Consider the following 14,742-nt stretch of genomic DNA (forward strand, 5'->3'; position numbering starts at 1 on the left):
CAATGGCCAAACAAGCAAGAGATCTAGGAGATATGGTGAACAGTTCAGTGATAGTGTGTGGCTGCTGTGAAATGGTGAACTCCATGCTAAGCATAACTGGGAAAAATAAGTGAAAATAAAACTGCCAATATCATTCTGTCTTCATACAAATCTATGGTGCAATCACACTTATAACACTTTACAAGTACACTTGTAGTCAGTGCAACTAAACAAGAAAATGGTAGAATTAGAAAAAGCACAGAAAAGAACAAGTAAAATGATCAAGGATTAGAGAAACTCCCCTTAAGAAGAAAGGTTATGATACGATAATAGTATGCAGAACTATGTATGATATGGGCAAAGTGGAATGGAATACATTTCTACTCATAAAACTCTTAATATAAAAACTTGAGGTCATCCCATGAAGCTGATTGGCTGGAGGTTCATGGAAGATAAATAAGTACTTCTTCACACAGTGCACTGTTAAACTTTGAAGTTTACTTGCATGAGATTAGTGATGTCTACCAATAAGGATGTCTTTAAAAAGGGGATTGGGCAATTTCGTGGAGAAGGCTATCAGTGGCCACTAGTCCTGATGATTATCTGTTACCTCCAAGTATCAAAAGAACCATGGGTATATTCAACAGTTGCTGGGGAACATGGGTGGGAGGATGCTGTGGCATGCATGACCTTCTTGTCCTATGTCCCGTCCTTCCTTGGCATTTTCCAACTGCCATGGCTGGCTGAGGGAACACTGGGAATTGTAGGGCTTCTTTCCTGCTGAAACATACATAGAATTGTATTCTTCATTGTTCCTTGAATATTCTCTCTTAATTGCCAATTAACTTCTGCTCCTGTTCACCAGAAGTGGGGAGAGGATGTTAATCACTTTTCCATTTCTACATAGTCAATTCATGTTATTGCACTGCCTAAAAATTTAAAAAAAACATGAGAGGGGAAAAGTTTTTGAAAAGCCCCCATGAACAGAAACAAATAGTACAGCTGGCTCCTCAATGCATTTATCTCCAAGGACATATGTCTTGGCTCCTGCCAGGATTCCTGCACCTCCTAAGTTTTATTTTCTATATTAATATGTTGCATGTATGTTTTATTTGGGAGGCCCTCAAGCACTATCCTTATTTAAGTTCAAAGTGTTTTGGAGCTCAGACTGTACCTCTGCCTTGAATTTAGGTTCTTGGGCAAATGATTTTTCTTTTATTCTCACTAGTTCATCTTGTGGAAAATGAGTGCTTTCTGACCAGCTATGTTCATCACCCATTTGCTTTTTGAGAAATGAACATTTTGTGACTGACCATTTCACCATGAAATTGTTATGAGCATGCCTATCACATTCTTTCAAAATTCAAAAGCTGTTCACCAAGGCAAGATGGTGATCCCTGCAATTTTATTTTACATATTGCACAAGCAGGTTTGAATGCCAAATACATAAAGAAGGCTGTCTTGATTTCTCCTTATTTTCAAGGGGCTTGTTATATGAGACTTCTTACTTCATATTGCTGACAAAAAGTGTGATGGATTTGTGGGAGAAACAAATTTAGCATCTACTGAAAGGAATTAAGGGTTTCATCTGGTTTCTTTACTTCATAGGCATGCTCAAAACTTGATTGTATTATCTTTGCCATAGCTCTTTCAGATAATTAAATATATGTTACTAAATTTAAAACCTGCTATATAAGAAGTTGCCATGCCAGAATATAAACACATCTTTGGGAAATCATCATTCTTTTGTGTAGGAAGAATTGTTTGATGAACTTCTAAATTATTTTCCTGGGATTTTTTCTGGCTCAGATATGTTTATTCCTTTGCTGCTTGCTAGCACTTGCTGACCATTAATAACTAGGGAACCAACTGCTTTTTTGCTTCATTTATGAACTGTTGATGTTTCAAGAGTTTTGACTCCATATGCAATCAAAAGGATAGAAAAAGGGAAACATGGCAACAAGCCCAGGAAAAGGCAAGTTGAGTAGGACTGGGAATTGGACTCAAAGACAATAAGCCTTCAAGGCAATCTTCATTAAATAGTTTTATATCCACAGCAGAAGGAATTACTGTATAATATAAGCCACGTGGAGACTTGTGGATGTTAACAGGAGTATTATATAAAGTCATATAAATCTATGATGTGACCACATACAGATTATTATGTGCAATTCTGGTCCCCTATCTTGAAAAGAAATATTGCAAAACTGGAAAAAATGCACAAAATGGTCACTAAAATGGTAAGTGGTTGGAGTATCTTCATTAGAAAAAAGCTGAACTTTCATTTTAAAGAAGGGCATTCAAACAGAAAAGGAAAAGAAATATTTTCTAACAAATTAGTGGAACTTAGGGTCATTCATCAGACTGACTAGCAAATGAAGAAAGTACTTCTTCAGCTAATGTATTTATTATGGAATTTACTGTGATAAGTTATGACAGCTACGAGCTTAGGTAGCTATCTTTTTAAAATGGTTGAGAATTTAGAAGCACATAAATCTGTTAGGGCACCATCCAATGTAGCTGTCCATAACCATTTGAATGTAGAGGATTCCAGGCATCCAATGGAAGGTGGCAGAAGCATGGAGGCTGAGATTGCTGCCATGCTCCCCTCACCTTCCAAGTTTCTCCCTCTCCACTTTCTTCACACCATGCATTATTTTAAAAACTGCTATCATGTCTTCCGTTAGTTGCCTTTTTTCTAAACTGAATAGCCCCAGTTGTTGCAGCTGCTCCTCATAGGGGAGCTGCTCCAGTCCCCTGATCATTTTTGTTGCCCTTCTTTGTACCTTTTCCAACTCAATTATGTCCTTTTTCAGGGAAGCTTGAACTATTTGCTGGTATCCAAGTGCAGTTGCAGCAAAGATCTGTATAAGGGAAGTAAGATTTTAGCAGTTGTTTTCTATTCTAGTCCCAATTATACCTAGAAAAGAGTTTGCTTTCTTCACAGCAGCTAAGCATTGGGCTGACATTTGCACTGAGCTGCCAACCACTGCCCCAAGATCCCCTTCTCGCTCAGTCACTGCTAATTCAGATCCCATCTGAAGTTGGGGGTTTTTTGCTCCAACTTGCATTACTCTGCACTTGCTTATACTGAACTGCATTTGCCATTTTGATGCCCATTCTCCCAGCTTGGAGGGATCCCTTTGGAACTCCTTACAATCTGTGTAATTCATTCAGGCATCACATCTAGAACTGTGTTCTCTATTATCTACTTCTCTACTCCTCAACTTTAATTATCCTGGGGGCAAGCAATGCTGTTGTATCAGTGCACTGGGAGTTTCAACAACAGTTCAGGATCGGCTGGGGAATTTTTGGGTGAGGAAAGATCCACTTGTAGTCCTTTTTTCCCACCTATTCTTTTTTTTATTTTATTAATGGAGTTGTGCACCATCCAGAGACATCTGTAATGGGATGGTATAGAAAATTTTTAAATAAATAAATAAGACAACAGCGTAACTTTAAAAACAAAGTATGCACTGAGACTTCCTTTTTTGAAACACACATGCTTCATGCCCAATATTCAGGAAGGCTGTAGTTTAATATGAAAAAGGAGCAACAGGGCCACTTTGCTTACTTTTAACCAACTTTCCTTAACCTGGTGTTCTCCCAATGTATTGACTACATTCTCTGACTGCTGGCTGGGGCTAATAGGAATTGTGTTCCAACGTTACTGCAGCGTGCTGGGTTCCCCATCAAATGCTGGGGAAGTAGCCAGCAGGGAACAACTCAAGTCCAGCTTTCCACGGACAGGAGAGGAAGGAAGGTAGAAGGAGCCGAATTCCATCAGGACGCCAACTAAGAACAGCGCAGTTCTACGCGTGGCTCCTCAGAAGTAACCCTCGCTGAGTTCAGTAGGCTTTACTTCTAGCTAAGTGAATCAACGGTCGCATCTCACAAAATAAAGGGGAACCCGCGGCGGACACGGCCACACCGAAAGAAAGCGCGCGGCCGGGACACACAGCAGCCCGCCCGGCCTCCCGCAGAGGCTCCGCCCAACCCGGCGTTGTGGCGCAAGGCCCGCTGGGTAGCGTTGCATGGTTACTGTTGCTACGAAGGGCCCGCGCCCCCTCGCTGCTTCTTCGGCAGCGGAAAGCTTGATTTACCGAGATGGTGAAGCAAACCATTCAGATCTATGCCCGGGTGAAACCCCTGGGCAGGAGGCAGCCGCCGGGGGTAGGTGCGGAAAAGGGCCGGCCAGGGCAGAGCGGCGTCTGTGGAAACAAAGGGCGGGATGAGCGGAGAAGGGCTGAAGCCGGAGGCGCGCGCCGAGCTGGATGGCGAGGGAAAGCAGCCCGGGAGGCAGGAGCGAGCTTGGCGGGCGCCTGTCCTGCGGGAGGGAGGGAGGGCGGGCGGGCAGCCTCAGCCGGCATCCCTGTTGTGGGAATGGGGTGGAAGCAGTGAGTGGGGCGGGCCTCCTGCGATGTGGTACGTGTGAAGCAGGAACGATCCATGCAGAACGCCATGGGAAGATGTAGACGTGGCTTCTTTGAAGGCAGTCGCACTTGCTGCGCATGAATTCGGACGGCCATACTCGTCCCGTAATGAGCGGAATGGTCACAACATGCTAGTCGTTTGAATCGCTCCTCACAGGACTCTTTTCTAGGTCGCCCCTCCCGCGCCAGTAACTGAAGGGGATAACACAGCCCATTCTCATTGATTAACCATCTTGAGAAGGGATTGTTGGACGGGTGGGCACATCTGAATTAGCATTACGAGAGTGACATTGGAGATGCGGATGTAATACGATAATGATTCTTCCAAATTAGTTTTGAAACTAAGGTAAAGTCATCATAGCCATTTAAAAATGATTAGGAATAGCAAGCCAATGAAGTTATATCAAAGAGTCTCGTGCAACTTAGTTTTTTGCTTCAGCAGCCAACAGTGTTGTCTGTTGCAACAAAATTACCCTTGTTGTAGTTACTTTTTAACAGTTGCATCCCTGTCCACATGGTAAATGGGAAACATCAGCCAGCATGCAGCTTTTCAACATACAGAAATTCTGCCTGAAAAAAGATAATCACTTGTGCCTACCTGGAAGCCCACTCATCCCCCAAACTGCTGCAGTGGCATGCACACTTAGCAATCCACCTAGGATGCTCCTCCTTTCTCGTATTACCTTATGTTTTGCTGGCTAAGTGGATCCATTAAGGCTGGATTCTTGTTCATGCTTATTTGAAGTTAGTACCATTGCACTTAGGGACAGATATGAATTGACCTGTGTAGAGTTGGATTAGAAGGGTGATTCTGACGTTACGTCTAGCATATAGGTAAAATGGTTTCTCAGTATGGTTTGTTCCTCTATAAATTCTAAGTAATGGCATACATGGTTTTTCTTACAAAGAGATTTTCTTCTCTGTAGAATATTTCTATATTACTTGCAGACTGAACATATATAAACTGTTCTTGATATTGAAATTTTGTTAGGGGAATTATCTGCAGTTGTATTCTTATCAATAAAATAGTTCCAGTGGAAGTTGTTCTTGTTGTTCTGTGCCATTAAGTTGTTTCTGACTTATGACAACCCTATGTATGAAGGCTCTCCAGAATGCCTTACCCATAACAACCTTGTTCAGCTCCTTGTAAATTCAAGGCTGGGGCTTCCTTTATGGAGTTAATCTGTCTTATATTTGGTCTTCCTTTCCTTCATCCATTTTCTAATTTCCCAAGCACGATTATCTTCTCCAGGGAGTTTTAGGTTCTACTTTTCTTAGACCCTGCTTTTTAGGCACAAATAAAGATGCTGTGACGTTAAGAAATGGAATGGTTTAATCAATGTCAATATTTTCAGACTACTTACATATTTTGTAGATATATTCAATTGGTGAAGATGAGACATCAGCATTCAGTTTGGAGATTATTGTGCCACGTGATTTGGCAGATGGATTTGTCAATAATAAACGAGAAAGCTACAAGTTCAAGTAAGTTAATCTGGATTGTGTATATGAACATACAGTGGTACACTGGCTCATGAACACCTCAGAACAGAAATTTAGGAAAAAATTTTCCTCAGGTCACATTGAGTGACAATCGCAGGTGTGCTTGGGGGAGGGGAGACAGGCATGATCATGGGCGCACTTGGGCGGGGAGATGGGCACAGTCACGGGCGCATGGGCGGGGAAGATGGCCATGATCACACCCGTCTTCCCTACATGAGTGCACCCGCAATCATGCCCATCTCCCTCCCCGAGCATGCCCACGGTCACACCCATCTCCCCCGAGTGCATCTGCGATCGCGCCCGTCTCCCCGACCCCCGGAGCACGCTCACGATGGTACCTGTCTTCCCTGTGATTAAAAAATATATTTACAGAACAGTTTAACCTTATTTACATTGAACCTTATGGGGAAATTTGACTTGGCTCACAACCAATTTGGGTCACAACCAGAGTCATGGAATGGATTAAGTTCATGAGCCAAGGTACCATTGTACATACTTTTCACTGATACCTTGCTGTAAAAGGGGTGGATATTACGGAGGATGTTCTAGGGTGGGTGTTTGAGAGGTTGCTGCAACTCTACAGTTCCCACATAAATATATGAGCTTTTAAAATTGTATTCTTCCCTTCCCTGTCTTTCAGTGCCTCTTTAGTTCCTTTGCTACCTTGATTAAAAGGTAAAGGTAAATGTTTCCCCTTGACATTAAAGTCCAGTCATGTCTGTCTCTGGGGGATGGTGCTCATCTCCGTTTCCTAGCCGAGGAAGACAGCGTTTGTCCACAGACAGTCTCCGTGGTCATGTGACCAGCATGACTAAACACCAAAGTGCTGTTACCTTCCCACCGAAGTGATGCCTTTTTATCTACTTGCATTTGCATGCTTTCGAACTGCAAGGCTGACAGGAGCTGGGACGGAGCAACAGGAACTCACCCCGTTGTGCAAGAAAGAAATAAGATAAATTAGGTCAACTTTCTTTCCACTTTCAAGTAGAAAAATCTCTGTAATAGTCTGTATGATTTTATTTATATTTCTGAATGATTAAAGTAATAGAATTATAAAACAGAATCATGGCATTGGAAGATGCAACCTTCTGCCAGTGAAGGAACTCTTCTGTTTGTGCATCTCTAATAGAGTTAGCTTCTGTTAATAACTTTGAATGGAAGTGAGCTCATCACCTTCTGAGGCTCGTGGGCCCACTGTTCAACAATTTATACTATGAGGATATTATTCTTAGTCTTGATTCAAGATTTCCTGGCTTGTAATTTGAACTTCAGGTTCTAAAACAAGCTTTCGCTACCATCAATATATTATAGCCTTTTCATACAATTGAAGATGGTTGCCATGCAACCTTCGAATAATCTTTAGGTTAAATGAACCTAGTTCTTCCTCCTTTACTCATAGTCTGCAGCCTTTTTGCTGCTATCTACTGGACAACAGTTCTTCCAAAGGTAGTCATAGGCAGCATTGGTAGTAATATATTAGATAGATTATCCTCATTTTTATTTATTTATTTATTTATTTTTCGATTTCTATCCTGCCTTTTTCCTACAAAGGGCTGAAGGCAGCTTACATCATTCTCCTCCTCCATCTTATCCCCACAACAACCCTGTGAGGTAGGTTGGGCTGAGAGTCTGTGACTGGCCCAAAGTCACCCAGTTGGCTCCATGGCTGAGCGGGGACTAGAACCCTGATCGTCTGAGTCCCAGTTCCATGCTCTTAACCACTACACCACACTGGCTCTCATTCCTGATTTTGTCTCATTCCTGAATACTATTTAATAGCTTGCTGTCATTAAGATTTGGAGTTGAATGTAATTTCTAGATATAACCTCCAGGGATTTCAAATTTGGATTTCATAAACTATTTTAATGTTTATTAAGGCTGCAGTAGTATTCTTTTATTTATAAGCTTTCTAAATACTAAAAACTCCATCTTCTTCTAGTCTAAAATTACCCCTCATAATTGTTGTTCTTTTCCAATTCTTTATCACTGCTGGTGAACTCTGAGATCATTAGACAACATTATTGTACCTATAACTGTATTTTGGGAGGGGGAATCACTCCAAATTCCCCCAAATTAGTGTATATGGAATGCTTTTGGTTTTAATCCAAATGGGCCCATCCACCAGTGGAACCAAGATTCCTAGCATAATGGATTCTCCCTTACTCTGCACCTCTTTTGCCACCGAATCTTTTCAGGAAGTTGAGAGACCACTGGAGAAGTTTGGGGAAGTAAGGAGGGATGCAGCAGGGATGAAGCGAAGGGAAAATCCTGTTGTGTAAATGAATGCTTAAGCCTCTTTGGATGTCACCCTTTGTTAATTGTTTTGTAGCTAAGCACCAAACACTGTTTGCTTAGGTTTGCTTAGTGCATAGTGCAGTCAAATAAGTTCCACTTTTCAGGGGACTACAATGAATTATCTTGAGAGCTACAGCACTAGTGTTTTGAGGACAGTTGCTGTAGAACAAAACAAAGGAGTTCAATTAATTTCTATTAGAGTAAGGGGATTAAACGTATTTTCTCTAAAGAACAGTATTTTTCTTATCTAAAAGGTGCTGTAATCACTTTGAAACACATCTTATTGTGAATATAATACCACTTAACAGCAGGAGCCCTCAAACTTTTCCACCAGGGGGCCAGTTGAATTCTGCTGGTGCTGGGTGCGGGCCGGAACGGTGGTGCCAGGGGGGCAAGTGGGCCAGGGCGGGGGTGGAGGCAGAGTGTGCGGTGTGCGACAAGGCGAGGTGCAGGCGGGGGCAGGCACGTGCCATGAGGTGGGCCCATGAGGCAGCGGCTTGCTTGCTTGGAGATCATTTTCTCCGTGTGAGCCAGCCGCTGCCTCCCCACAGGGGGTGAGGTGGGCGGCAGGTCCAAATGGGCGTGGCGGGCCGGATCCGGCCCCCAGGCTGTAGTTTGAGGACCCATGACTTGCAGTGTTAAAACTTAAGAAATTTAAGTTAGATAATGTGAATAGGGTACAATTCTTCTGAAGTATTTGTTCCTCTAACAGTTCCTTAATAACTTCCTTTTTTGTTGTAATGAAGAATCTGAAAATAATCTGTACTGTTTATATGCTCTGCTTGGTTCAAGGTTTGTGTATATATGAGCTTTGTGCGGCCATTTGGAAATGCTGATCCCAAAAACATTAGAAAATACAGTTTGCCTTTTCTAAACACTATCATTTATCACAAGATTTTATTGTACAGATTTTGTCAAAGCAACAGTGTTTACAATCTTTTGTGGATTCAGTAGTACAACAACATAGTGTGGCAAAGACTACAGGGAAAACATTGTATTGGGTTTTATAAGTTTAGTAATGTAAACATTGACTAAGTTACAGAGAAAAGGAGAGGAAATGTCAAGTAGTGTTTAAAGATTTTGCATAACCAATTGTTTATAATGTGCAGATTTCAAAAAGTTTTTGATCAAGAGTCAAAGCAAGATGAAATTTTTGAAGCCATTGCCAAGCCAGTTGCAGAATGGTAAGTGAAATTCTTTTAAATGATCTGTGTGGGTATTTCATTTAGCAGACCAATTTCAGATATGCATTCTTGTTGCTTTAAAAGTGGATAGTATATTAATTGGTCAGCTTCTGTATCAAAATGATCTTTTTGAAGCATGGCTGGACAACTTATAACCCTCCAGACATTTTGACGTATAAGTTCCTCCATCCTTCACCATTGATTAGGCATGATGGGAATTATAGGCCAAGTCATCTGCAGAACACAAGTTGCCTGTCCCTACTTTGTTTGTTCCTCTCTTGGGAGGTTCTGTCTATTGCCAGTTATCCCTGCCGAAGAATGCTGTGGCATCCTGCGCATCCTATGCCAGGATGAGTTGATGTGTACAGGTTAGGCTAGAAGTGGTTTGTCATTTTGCTGTCTGAGTGGGCCAACAAGGCTCTGGAAGTTCGGGTTTCTTGGTTGGCTGTAACCCATCTTGCTGCTGTCCAATTTTCCTTTCCCCCTTTCTTCCCCCTTTCACCTGGTTTTATCCATTTAGATTCTTTGTCTTAGTCTCTCTATCCCTATAATTTATCCTTTTAATAAACTTGTTTTAGTTGCATAACCAGAAGCATGGCTTCTAGATTGAGAGAGGTATTACTACCACTCTATATGACTGGTGTGCCTGCAACTGGAGTATTGTGTTCAGTCCTGGGCTCCACATACAGGAAGGATATAGCCAGGTTAGAGTCAGTGCAGCTCAGGGTCACTGACTCTATTGCAGTGAAAACCGTATGAGACAAGACTGAGGGAAGTGGGTCTTTTCAGCCTGAAGAAGAGGAGACTCTGAGGGAATCTGTTGGTGACGTATAGGTATGTGAGTGGGTGTCATACGGAGGTGGGTAGAGATCTGTTCTCCCTGAAGAGGAAGGCAGGGTGCATTTCAGTGGAGCAAAGCTCATGGATCAAGGTTCAATTTGGATGCCAGGAAGTACTTTCTGACAGTTAGGACTCCTAGGGCATGTAATGGGCTTCCACAGGAGGTAGTTGAGGCCCCATCAATGAGGGTGTTCAAGGATAGGCTAGATATGCACATGATAGGCTTGTCATGAGTGGAGGCAGCTGGAGCTAGGGGGTCAGACTAGATGGTCCAGGAGACCCCTTCTGACTCACTCAGTTTCTATGTTTCTGTGTTCCCCAAGCTTGAGTTTGTTGTGTGCTGAATCCAATGGCTGGTCCAGGATTCTGGAACCAGAGAGATTCTGGCAGGATTGTGCCCAGGTGGCTGGGGGAGTGGAGAAACCATGATGACTTTCCATTACAATTCCATTCTGTATGCATCTGCTCTCCTTGTAACTCTGATTACATGGTTTGTTTTGTGTGACCTAGTAGTGTATCTAACTACTTAAGTCGTTAGGTGGGCAGTTGCACTTTTGAGTGCATCTCTGTGGGTGGCAGGGGTGGAAAAATCACACATAACGACAATAGCAGTGAGCAGATTGGGCAAGAACATTTCTCCTCCATATTTCATGTGCTAGGGTTCTTTCTTTTTCTTTTACTGGTGCGGGAGTATTTTTTTTAACACTGGGGAAGCATTTGAAACAGATCCTCCCAGTGTACTCTACTATCTTAGAAATTCTGCCTCTTCATTTTGCTGTATATGTAGGCCAAGCCTAATGGTGTGACCTTGGCCAAGTCACCCATTTCAAAGTCTTAGTTCCCACCACTATATAAGAATATGATCTCATCATAGTTGGTTTCCATTGGAATCCTTTCTTTACAAGGAATGTATTAAAAATAACTCCCCCCCCCTCTGCTTAACTGCTACAATTAGGCTAGACAGTTGAAATCATTTGAAATGCTTGGCTTCCTGTATGCAGAAATGTATTTGCTACACATTTAACATGTTAACCTATTTTGCCTAAATTCATGGAGGATGAAATACTCTGCATGTCATTTTCTTATTAAAATAGTTCCTTTAACAACCAGTAACTGGCTCATTGGTTCTTAAATTCACCAGTGATAATTAGAGACAAATGGATCTGCAAAAGTGTGCATGAGGAGGAGAACATCATGGCCCACCAAGCCTATGCAGGTTCCATGTGTCCCCGCCTTGCCAGTTCTCTCAACCTGGTACCAGTTATATTCATGCCAAAGCATAGATAATTTCTAATGAAGCAAAAAGGTAGTCTAATGAAGAAACATCCACCATGCTCCTGTACAAGTAGAGAGGGTCTTCCTGAAAGCAGCTCTGCTGAGCTCCATAGAAATACTCTACCCGTGTATTGTACCATCACCTCAAGTGAGTTTCATATGATGATTAGCATCTAAATCCAATTTTAATTAGCAGTCTTAAGACATAAAAATATATTCCTTTTTCAGTTCAAGGATACAGTTTTGTCTGGTTTTTTTTTTCCTGAATAAGGCTTCATATTCTGGAAAAAACATAAAATGTGTGATTTATAGTTTTAATCAACAGCAGAAAAAGACCTTCTTACCATGTTTGTGTTCTTTCTAATTTATTTTGTAGTTTAGTGCATTGTTCTAGAACAATATTGCTTGTTTCCAAATAGTTAAGTAACACTTCTGTTCTGTTTTCATTTATGAAACTTTAGGAAGTTTTCAGTTGGTGGTAATTGCAGTTATATTGCAACACAGCTCATTGCCTGAACTATGGTTTGGAAGTGTAGGGATTTTTTAAAAAAGCTTTTCTAATGTACAATGTTATTTTTAAAGTGCATTTACAAATGCATTTATATTCTATAATGTTGTCCAGCTGCTTTTACTTTATAATTGAGTATGCCACATTCCTTTAAAGTTTACTACAATTAGATTAATAGTTACCATTTTCATATTGTGCAAGTCTTCATAATTTTGTTTTTACTATCTTAACATTCAAAATGCTAAATTTGGTATGGTGATTTGGCATGTGAGTTGTTTTGGAAGCATAAATTAACATTTTCTAAAAAGAAAAGTATACCAGTAAGCGAAGGAACAATTTGCTAATATGTTGCCAGGAATGTAATGTGGCAGAAATATAAATGAAGTTTTTCAGAAGGATTCTGAAGCTGTTTGTCATATGATTACATGGAAACTATGTTCATTATTACAACAGAAAGAATCCAGAACAATGTCAAAACAATAAAGAGGGGACATGCATGATGCTAATTAGCAGTTTCCAATGCCTTACTGGCAGGATAAAGAGTTGAATATTTTTTTCTATTTTTGACTATGTTTGAACTGTTTCCCTTGTTGTTGCAATATACCAGGGGTGGCCAGACTTACTCAATGGAAGAGCCACATATGGTAAATGTCAGATGTTCGAGAGCCGCAAGCAAGTGGCAAGTGAGCACTTGTGGGCTGTCGCTGCGGGCAGCGAATGGCAAGTGGGCATCTGTGGGTGGTGAGCCACAAGCTGCAAAATAAATTCAGAGAGCTGCATGCTGCTTCCAAGCCTTGGTTTGGCCACCCCTGCAATATGCTTTGTTTTTAAGGCTGTTAAGCTTATCTGCACTTAGTTGGGAACAAGACCCATTCAGTGCAGCTTACTAATGTCAAGCATACCTGTGATTGCACTTTTAATAGCTTGACTGTTTGGATCACACAAACTCTTTTAGATTCACTTGAAATCTAGTGCATGTTCCCAATTCTCTCATCTATGTCCATCCCAAATATCCTACTAGAACAATATATATTTTAGTAGACATCTTCACTGGTTCCATTATGCCTGTTGTCTAAGAGAATATGTGTCGCTCTTCATTCCCTTTTTCCACAAAGGACAGCTATTGCCCATTATTCTTTGTTCATTGTCCCAGCCATTCAGCTGTGGTGCAGCATATCACATTTTCCATCATCTTGAGCTTGTTTTGCAACTCGATTGAGTGCAGCTGTAGCATGTTGATTCTGGACATGTAGGTGGTTTTTGCTGGTACAGTAGGTTGCTGGGCAATACAACTGGCAGCCAGAAGGGTTTCCAACACAGTGGCTCCATGAAGAAGAGGAGTTAAAGGATTTAAACACACAGTTATATTACCTAAATACTGAAAAGAAAGATGCTGCCACTTTTCCAGTTATAGATAATTTAATGCTTCTGGTATTTTAGGCTAAATTCTTGGGAACACGAATTGTCATTTAGTGTTATATTTACACAGCATCTGGAACAGCACGTTCCTAGCCCAACTAAGAGTAGTCTGTCTCATATATTGTAACCTGAAGATGTATTACTGGAATTTACACAGTTTTGTATTATTGCAGTTTACTTCAAACATTAAAATTTAAAGAATGAAAAAACAGAATAATTTTTCTTAACACATGTTTGTGTCCTTTGAAAATTGCAACTTAATAAATGGCAGATACCACATTTTATGGCCTTAGCCAAGGTGGGATAAGCTACCCCTTTTAGCATGGAGGCCAAATTCAATTTTGGAAAAGCCACATTCTAGTGGTGGGTGGAAACAAAGGTGATGGGGCCAAAGGGTGGAGCCAAAAATACCAAAAGAAAGAAACAGAGAGAGAGAGAGAGAGAGAGAGAGAGGGAGGGAGGGAGGGAGGGGAGGGGAGGGGAGGGGAGGGGGAAAAAAAGTCAGCATATTGTAGCTTAAAACTTTTAGTGCCAGTAACTTAGCCTTAGGATAAGCATGTCAGCTATTCAGAATGGGGGTGGGGGGTGGACTTGCACAAAATTCAGAAAATCACCATAAATTGTGGATTGAGTGAAAGGGGATGGGGCCTAGGGTAAGGGGGTGTGGATTTGTCACCTCGGGCTGCGGTTTTTCACCTCTGATCTAAGTGGTATATTGCAGTGGTTTCTGAAACTCAGTCCTTGGAACCCTACCATGACACTTTCTTGCCAGTGGTGCCTAAGACCCTGGTCAGCAAGTATTTTTGTGGGGGAGCCTCTTTGAGAAGGAGGAGGAAAAGATTGGTAGGTCATGGGAAATTATGCTTTTGCAGTTGCAGATTCTCGTAGATACTGCCAGATTCTGCAGTACTATTGGCTTCATATTTTAGTTGGCCATGTCAGGATTGCCATTTGCCCAGTCGGAATGACAACTTTCACAAAACTAAGTAAAGTCGATAAAACAATCAAGCGTTCTATGGGTGGCTGCACAAAAACTACTTGTGTTGTGAATTAACTAGTAAGTTGAGCTTCTTAGTCTATTTGTATAGATATGGGTGCCCCTGCAATCCTGCACTGAAAGTCTGCATCTCACATTGGTAACCACTTCTGTGAGATGTGGGGACAAGTTGTGGAATATTATGTGCTTGCAAATCAAAATAAAATCATCTCATGGGAACCAGTAGGAAGCAGCATGTGGCTCGCAGCAGGCAATGGCCCAGTGGTCAAAAAACTGGAAGGAATGATAAACTCTGATCTTTTTATATTT

General features: G+C 41.4%; 1 protein-coding gene across 1 annotated transcript in view; it reads left to right on the forward strand.

Moving 5' to 3' along the window:
• Positions 1–4,086: 4,086 nt before the first annotated feature.
• Positions 4,087–14,742, forward strand: part of KIF6 (kinesin family member 6) — a 203,013-nt gene continuing 192,357 nt past the window's right edge. The window contains exons 1-3 of the mRNA XM_044450400.1: positions 4,087–4,152; positions 5,788–5,897; positions 9,320–9,394. Coding sequence (XP_044306335.1) covers positions 4,087–4,152; positions 5,788–5,897; positions 9,320–9,394 — 251 coding nt within the window. The remainder of the gene's footprint in view (positions 4,153–5,787; positions 5,898–9,319; positions 9,395–14,742) is intronic.

The sequence above is a fragment of the Varanus komodoensis genome, unplaced genomic scaffold, assembly GCF_004798865.1.
Source record: "Varanus komodoensis strain SLA01 unplaced genomic scaffold, ASM479886v1 scaffold1, whole genome shotgun sequence".
NCBI classification, from domain to species: Eukaryota; Metazoa; Chordata; class Lepidosauria; order Squamata; family Varanidae; genus Varanus; species Varanus komodoensis.